Raw genomic sequence first — 9,196 nt, 5'->3', positions numbered from 1 at the left:
GTTTTTATTGTCACATGTCCCCTCTAGAGAAAAGAGACTTTACAGCTTTTTATACACTACTATAACCCCAGGACCCACAATGTGATAGCCATTCCATAAATTCTTATTGGATGAACAAAACCACTTATGAGCTGTGTGTCAAAATCCGTTTTAACATGCAAGTAATGCTTCTCAGAAAAATGTTCCCTAGTGCTGGTTTCCAAATCACAGATCTTGAATAATAATTCCAGTGACGTTCTCCTAATTAAAATGATATTCCTCGTACTTAATTCAGACGGTGCATCTTTAATCCATTATTACGGTCACATAAAAACAGATGGACGTAGCCCAGGGGCAGAGCCTAGAACATGGCAACCACATTCCAAGCCTCCAGAATGAAAGTTTATTTTTAAAGCAATAATTAAAATGCTATGCTGCATCTGACAAGCACTGGAACCTGTTTCTCCCTGATTCATTCTTTCTCACTATCTGAATGTAAGAACTAAGAAATCACAGTTCTACAGTGAGTGCTCAATGTGTCTCTCCTTTCCACCCGACTCGTAAGTTCTGTAGATTGCTTTTCTACTTTTGTCGCTGTTTAGACAAGTTGTATACCAGCAATTTTAGAGCCCTATGTCTTCCTGGAAAAATCTCGAGAAACCTGAAATAAAACAACAGAGATGCTGGATTTCGAGAGCGTGTGAGAATTCCGTCCACGAGAGGGCGACGGGGAGAAAACGTATTCAGTCTAATTTCAGTACATGTCATTCTCCGATTTAATTCCACTTAATTAAATGACACGACATGCTCTTCCTGCTGAGACTTTTTCTTAATACTCCGATGAGAATGCAAACGTGACCACATACACGTTCAAATCCAGCGTTGAGAGAAAGTTAAAGATGACTCCTTCGGTTCCTAGAATTATAGAGCTCGTCGCTGAGCTGCATTTTCGATCGCTACATTATAATCATGTACATCCGATAACTGTCACTGGAACAGGACCCGGCAGATCGGCAAGTCCATTTAGGGACACGGCACTCACGACCGAACTGTCCCTAAATTATTCAGAAGTAGGGGTCACTCTGGCCATGTCCTTAACCACTTCCACTACTTACAACAAACTTGTCTTGACTTTAGTTTTTAACTGTAACAACAGGACAGCATTAGTGAGTGCAGACAGGCCATAAAGACAAGAAGGGCACCGGGAAAAAGAAACATCTCTCTGGAACGGGTCCAGCTTCCGAATCACTGTCCAAACGTCAAATTATATGTATGTCTTACTGTAGATGAATCAAAATACATTTTTAGGTTATCGTTACGTGCTTCTCCCCCAGGCTGCGCTGTCCCGTGCCTTCGCCGAGGCCCCCGGGGCACTGAAGTGACAAAGGGTGAGGACGGAGGGAGACAGAGTTCTCTACGCAATGATACTCCAAGATCGGAAGTAATAAAGTCCTCTATAAACATAAAAATAAAAGAACTATTTTTACCATTATATGCGAATAATTGCTCGCTCTCCCTGAGCAATCGAGGCAAGCACAGCTCTCTTGAGCACCGAGCTTAGGCTGCTGCCTCCTTCTGACTCATGTTCACCCTCCAGCCACGATGTGTGTCCAGTGTAATCTCATCTCGCCGCTGGATGATGCTGCACCCGGGGTGTGTTCTTGCTGAGCTGTGATGTGCTGTCTGAATGCAGACTGAGGTCGACGTGACGTGAAAATTATCAGCATCGCATCAGGAATAACACCAGTGGGGCGGGGGGTGGGGTGGGGCGCTCCATCACGTATGCAGCGGGGAAGTGGGCTCAGAATGGTGTTAAAATACCTTTGAAACCTGCCCTCGTCTCCCCCGCAGTGATAACCAGCCATCTAAAGGATTATGGGGCCTCTGCTCTGTCATTGCCACGCTCAGTAACACACTGGTTCACCATGCAGATCCCCTAAGGCCCGGGAGAGGCGGACAAGGCCGCCAAATGCTCCAATTCAAAATGTAAACGTCCAGCTGTTAAAACCAAAAGGATGCTCCCTCGACAGCTGCTGGCTCCCCCACCGAGTGAGGGCGGGGCCCAGCCCCCGACTGGGCTCAGGTCAAGAGCAGAGGGTTTCCTCAGAGGCCGCTGGGCTCCCTCCCCCCGAGTCTCCGCGTGGAGAGATCCTGCCCTAATGCCCAGTGACAGTGACGTGAGAGAGGTGTTATAATCACACGAAATATTAGGGAAAGTGATCAATTCTATTATCTATGTCAGTAAACGGGAGGTAATAGAAAAAGGCCCTAAACTTTTGTGCAAATCGAGAACTCTGACTCTGAAACTGAATCTGAGACTAAATGTCCCAGAAAGACAATTAATCAAAACTAATGAACATTTAATGAAGTTTTAAGTAGTTTAGTTCAATATGTTCACTCCTCCCACTGAGTTTAATTCCATGCTTCTTATCATGTTTAAATTATACAGAAATTCTCAGCAATTCTATTTATAGGTAACAAAAACATGAGAAAGAAACTTCTGAGGAGGCCAACGACTGGGTCACTTCAGGAGACAGATGACCGTCAGGGGCCCACTGTCTATTATGTTAACGGCCTGAACAGACATGTCCTTAACCTGAAAGATTACATCAAGGCAAGAAGATGCACGGCCCAGGCACCGAGCCGGAGTACCCACCTCCGCTGCTCCTCCCCGTGCTCTCCCGAAGGGACAGTGAGGCATTCGTCCATGTGTCCGTGCAGCAACCTGAGGACGTCGCCACCGATCAGATACCCTGCAAGGATCGAAACGCCGTCACCTTCGAACTGTCAGGGTCAGATGCTGGCAGAAGGCAAATCCCCGGGTCCAATCTTGTTTCCATGGACAGAAAGTCAGAAGTCTAGCAAGGCTTAGTTCTCGGCCCAAATCGCAGAGAGAGATGGTGCCACCAGCCTGCCGCCTCTGAGCCCTGGGTCCCCAAGTGCCACAGTTTGTGACATTCCCACTAGAAAGCACAACTTCGGTCCCATAAGAACCTTCATTAAACATACGAGTATGGATAGGCTCAGGTTTGGACCTATGCAAGTGACGATAAGCAGAGCAAACGCAGACATTTCCTGGATACCCTGACGCAGAAACACCGTTGTGGTCCAGCCCTAAGTCGCCCTCCCTGGGAGATGAGAAATCTTGAAGTTAGTCTGACTGACCAATACCCTGAGGCCGAAACAACCCCTAGTAAGCTATCGCGTGAAACACACACAAAGCTAAAGCTGACAACAGCATAAAAATAAAGAAAGATAAATCAACCCAAACGTCACTTATGAACAGCAGTAAACAAGAGTAAACAAGAGGCTTGAAGGACTTGCGTCTACACGACAACAGCGTGACACGGAAAGCTCGCGTGAACAGTCGGCTCATTATCACAATTCCAAAGGTGACTGTCAGGTCCGCATCGAGGACGGGCCCCTCATCGGGGTGGGGTTCTCACCTTGGGCTGCTTCGCTCCCTGAGCTGATGGGGGCCACGCTCCACAGGGTCTGCTGGAAAGCAGCGTCCACGTGTAAGCTGCCGTCACCGTAGGACAGGTGCTGCGGGAGAGGCAAACGAAGCATCACTCCGGGCTCCGGCAAGTCTTCTTACGTCCCACGTGGCCCGGCGACTCAGCCCTGCCATCGCAGGCTTGCACGCGCCCGCGGAACAGCCACTCCAGCCTGTCACTCAAAAATGAAGACACTAAAACAAATTTATTAAGTAGACGATTTTGCTTTAAGCCTCATTGATGGACAAAACCGTACAGATAGTGGGCACTTACCATTAGGACTATAATAAGCTTTCTACACGTCACAGTGCGACAGTGTTTTGTCTTCAGTTTTACTGGGTCCTCTAGGGACTTTCAGCTGCAATTTGACACAAGAGCCACTAGATGGCGATATCTCCTAACAGGTCTCTAAAACGAGGACGACACGTCCCCCAAAATTCAGTGTTACAAATTTCAGATTTTCCTTCTTAAAAATAAAAATGTATTAAAATAACATTATACATTTTGAGCCAGAAAATATGAGTTCTCCAATGATTTTTAAAGAAAAGCAAAGTTATGTAACCACTCTGGAATGTTACTGTCAAATGTCATTTATGTTGCTAAGCAGGACCTGGCAGCCTCCGGGGATTCGAAAACACACAGAGACACCAGTGCTTTTCGGGGACATCTCAGTAAACACCCCGGTGCTGCCCGAGCGTTTCTGCAACACTTCCGTGCTGACGGCAGACGAGGCTTTCAGGCTTCCGTTGTGCCTGGCCTTTCCCAGAGACCCAACCCTCCGGGCTGAGTGGGGAGCACGGCAGCGAGAAGTCATCCCTCTGGCGCGTCCCCCAGGCCTTTCACGCCCTCTGGGCCCATTTACCTAAAGATCCTGTTCTCAAGTCACCAGCAAAAATAGGTATTTCACCCTCTCTCTTTTAAAAACAAACAAAACAAAGAAATGTTTGACGTTTGACGTATTTGTAGCTATTTGATAAGTAACTCCTCCAATCAATAAAAGTCTACCAGTTGATTTATCAGATTTAGCGATAACCTGCTGATGCCCCTTCATGGCAGCCAGCTGTCCGCCCTTCACCGCCTCCGCGGCCCCTCGGCCTGGCCTTACGCGAAATCCCCGCTGAGATTCCTTTATTGTCAAAATTCTTTAACTGTTTACAAATAAATCATGCCCTCTGCTTCCACAAACAAGAAAAATACATTTTCCTTCAAAGCTATCAAGACGCAATGTAATTTCGTGTATTTTTCTTGGTCTCCCTCTCGTAAGCTGTCTGGCTCAGGTTCGCAGCTGTACCCCTGGCACCCAGCGGTGTTATTTAATAAACGAGTGTGTGGAGAACCAAACCTTTAAAGTCAAAGTGTAAACCTAAAAAATATTTCAAGCTATTCCACAAATATACCTATTTCGATGACCTGGGCCAAAACAGTAGCGTGCACACACATACATACACGCACACACGGTATCTCTATAAGACCATACGGATTTTACCAAACCATGAGCGGATGATTCAAAATAACAACGCTTAAATTTTTACTTTCCAATTCACGTGAAAGCTTATGCCATATTATGATAAGTAGATTTTCATCACTCGTTAGTTCTTCATGGTTCACTGACTATACTATCATCAGCATGGTGCTAAATATGAATAAAACACACGCCCCTCCCCGAGGGCGCTTGTCATTCAGAAGAGAAAGTGACATAGAGACACGAAATGCAACACTGTGACGCGGTGGCAGAGCTCCGCTGTGAATGCACCAGACACCTCCGAACTGTAACTGGCCTGCGCCCCCCACACACGCGCCGGTCCCCTGAGAGGCTCTGATAAGGCCATCGGTGTGACAAGGAGGAGGCTCACACAAAGGGGCCGAGGTACAGGGACATAAAGGACAGCAGGGAGTGTCGTCTTTGGGGGCCCAGGGCACCGACTCAGAAACCAAGCGAGAGGCAAGCGCGCAGCAGGCGGCCCACGCGGAGGCCTCTTCCTGTGGGGAACGAGGAGACTCTGGGAGGCGAAAAACAATGAATACGACAGAGCCCTAAAACGATGGAGCTTCGGTCGGTGGGGGAGGTCCACGTGAACTACTAAACGACATGCACTCTTCTCAAGAAAATATCCTCTCAACATAACCACTTTAAATGCTTCCACTTACTACTGCTGCTTAAACAGCAAAGGAAAATCTGGGTAAGACCAAGGCCAAGTCGGGCCCGCGGCATTCGACGTTCAGAAAGCCGCTGGTCCACGGGCAGGACAATGTGCAGCATCTCAGCAGTGGACAGCACCCGATAAATCGCCCCTCGGGACTTCGAAACCTGGGCTGCGCGCTGATGCTTCGAGTGTCCTTGGTCATCCTGTGTGGACTTATTTTCTGTATTTGAAACCATGATGACAAGGGGTCAGACTGCAAAAGGGATCCACGGCACAAAAAAAATTCAAAAATATCTGAATTCGACCCTTCTCTGAAACATTGACTATTTACTCATTTATCTCTTAGAAAGTGTCAGGTACTTTGGCCTTGGTGATGCAACGCTCTGGGTGAATTATCCGGTGACAGGGACACAAATAAATAAGACGCATCATCCCTTGGGCTTCATTGTTTATTCTCCTGAGAAAAATGAGGGGCAGAGACTAGATGCTCTTTCTGAATGTAATATTCTGTGACTCCACTGCCTGAGACTCAGCAAGAAAAAAGGTCAAGGCAAATCAATTGAAAATACCTTGATTGGTACAATAAATGGACTGAACATATTCATGATCCTGTCTTTTTAGTTATCAATATTTTTTATGCAGCTTGAGGCAATTCAACATATCATTATGCAATCAAAACACCTTGTATTTCTTATTAGAAATTATTAGGTACGTAGGAGACAGGCAGAGTAAGTTTTTATGAATCCTAAAATAGCTTTTTCCTTTTAAGCATTTTTATCACTCTTTAGACTGTAGAGTTCTGTTTTCCCTAATTTACTTTCAGACAGTTGTCAGCTTGGTAATGTCTTCGTGGATCTTGAAACCTCTGACTGTTTCTATAGGTGACCTAATCAATAGAAAATTAGGCAAAAGTCAATGCTTCCAATGCAAGCGATCCAATCCACACATAAAAAACTTCCGCACACGGGATCAGGTGTATCTTCCCGACACAAGGAAAAGCTGCTTTATACGCTCTACCTCATCTGCTGAGTCTTAAGTGGATTTACGGTCAGTAATACCTACTCAGCCATGTCTTCCTAGTTTACATAGTACGTTTCTCTTATATTTAAGCTACTTTGCTAAAGCCATCTTTTTTATTGAATTACATTACACTTGACATGCAATACGCTATTAGTTTCAGTGATCTGGCATTTATATAGATTGCCAAACGATCTCCACAAATTGAGTTCCAGTCTGTCACCAAAGTTATTACAGTATTATTAACTATGTTCCCCACGCCGTACATTACGAGCCATGACTTTTTTATTTTACATCGGGAAGTTTGTGCCTCTGAATCCCCTTCACCTACTCGGCCCCTTTCCTCAACCCCTCCCCACTCTGGTAATCACTTCCTATATATGTGACTGTTTCTGTTTCGATCTGTTTGTTTGTTTTGTTTTCTAGATTCCACATATAAGTGAAATTATACAATATGTGTCTTTCTCTCTCAAACTTATTTCACTTTTCATAGTACCCTCTCGGTCCATCAATGTTGTTGCAAATAGTAAGAGATCATTCTTTTTTATGGCTGAAAATATTCTGTGTGTGTGTGTGTGTGTGTGTGTGTGTGTATCTAGCAATGGACACTTAGGTTGCTTCCATATCTTGGCTACTGTAAACAATTCTGCAGTGAATGTAGAGGTTCTTATATCTCTTCAAATTAGTGTTTTCATTTTCTTTGGATAAATACCCAGAAGTAGAATTGCTGGATCGTATGGTAATTTTATTTATAATATTTTGAGGACCCTCCATACTGCTTTCTATAATGGCTATGACATTGCTTCCTGATTTCAAAGTATACTACAAGCCTATAGTAATCAAAACAGACCCGTAGATCAACAAAACAGAATAGAGAGCCCAGAAATAAACCTATGCATTTTTGGTCAATTTATCTATAACGAAGGAGACAAGAATATAGTGGGGTAAAGACAATCTCTTTAATAATTGGTGCTGTGAAAATTGGACAGCTATACCCAAAAGAATGAAACTGGACCACTATCTTACACCACATACTAAAGTAAATTCAAAACAGATTAAAGACTTGAATGTAAGACTTGAAACCATAAAACTCCTAGAAGAAAACACAGGCAGTAATTCAGCTCTTTAACACCAGCCTTAGCGATATTTTTTTGGACCAGTCTCTTTAGGGAAAGGCAACACAAACACAAATTAACTAACAGGATTACATCAGACTAACAAACTTCCGTGCAGTCAAGAAAGCTACCAACAAAATGAAAAGGGACCCACTGAATGAGAGACGATATCGGCAAATCACGCATCCGGCAAGGGGTGAATGTCCGAAATATACAAGGAACTCACGCTACTCAATAGCAAAAAAATTAATAACACTGCAATTACTGCAATTGGTTTCCAAATAAAACTAGAACTCAAAATGTGTATCGTTTGATCAGAACACATCCCAGCACAGACGCAGGGCAAGGGCTTCCTAGACGCTTATTCGACAAGCTGTCACGGGCGCACTGTCCTAGAAATGTGCGTGGCGCTTGTCTGCACCCACGCGGGTCACGAGACTAAAGGACAGACAGGCTCCAGGGCTCCCTGCAGCTCCGCCCGTCAGACGCCCCTCAAACGCCTGTCACCCCATGAGCGCCTCTCGCCAGTTCCCCGTCTTCATCATCCTCCCTCCACAAAGCAAGGGAAACAAACCGTTTTCCCTCGAAATGTGTCAGAGCTGGAACTAGATGTCGGCAAAACCGGACTTGCAACACCCCGAACCCAGCCGACTTCCAGGTTCACAGAGCCAAGGGTGCCGACCGCTTACTTCACCCGAAGTCAGTTAAACACAAATAATATGCCGATTGATGGCAACGGGAATACACTTTCTGTGAACGGCGCGGGCCTAACCAGCAACGCTCGATTTCTGATTTTTGTTTCGACCATCGTCCACTATGGTGCCTGGGATTTTTGGGAGTTGGTATTCATGTAAATATTATAATAGCCCATTTTACTTTTAATGACTTTTTCAATTTTGAAATAGAAAGTGTTCTGCACTCACATCTTTTCACACTCCCACTGATTTCAATCTATGAACTTCTATATATGATTATTCACTAAATAAGTTCGATTACATATATGTTGGCCTCACCACAAAACTTAAAAAAAAAAAAATATGCCTTCATTGGTTAAACATAACCTTTTCTTCATTTTCCCATTTCCAGCCCCTACCCTCTGAAACTATGCAACGTCAATGAGATGCTGAACTGTTCTTTGTCTCTTTTCTCTTTTCCAATACGGTAAGTGTTTCTCAAATAATCGCTTTCATAAATATCAAAATAGGTAACCACAACCTCATTATGCAGCATTCTCATCGGATGCAAAATAAGGTCCATGGAATTTTGAATTCCTGATTACACTGCATTTACATGCTATTAATAAAATAATCCAGGAACAGGCTCTCACAATATCATGAACAAGATCAAGGGCACAAGGGAAGCCTGTCAAAACAAACCTGGTGAGCCACACTTGCACACGCCCCACCATTCCCCGACTTAGGGAGCTATTTATAAATCATCAGAG

The 9,196-nt window shown here is 44.7% G+C and overlaps 1 protein-coding gene across 1 annotated transcript in view; it reads right to left on the bottom strand.

The window, feature by feature from the left end:
* The window catches only part of LOC105308431 (ryanodine receptor 2-like), a 123,503-nt gene extending 119,954 nt beyond the window's left edge, over window positions 1-3,549 (bottom strand). The window contains exons 1-2 of the mRNA XM_011384404.1: window positions 3,426-3,549; window positions 2,636-2,732 (exon numbers count right to left, since the gene is read on the bottom strand). Coding sequence (XP_011382706.1) covers window positions 2,636-2,732; window positions 3,426-3,549 — 221 coding nt within the window. The remainder of the gene's footprint in view (window positions 1-2,635; window positions 2,733-3,425) is intronic.
* Window positions 3,550-9,196: the final 5,647 nt, after the last annotated feature.

This window comes from Pteropus vampyrus, unplaced genomic scaffold (genome assembly GCF_000151845.1).
Source record: "Pteropus vampyrus isolate Shadow unplaced genomic scaffold, Pvam_2.0 Scaffold576, whole genome shotgun sequence".
NCBI lineage: Eukaryota > Metazoa > Chordata > Mammalia > Chiroptera > Pteropodidae > Pteropus > Pteropus vampyrus.
This window is presented reverse-complemented; position numbering and strand designations above follow the sequence as displayed.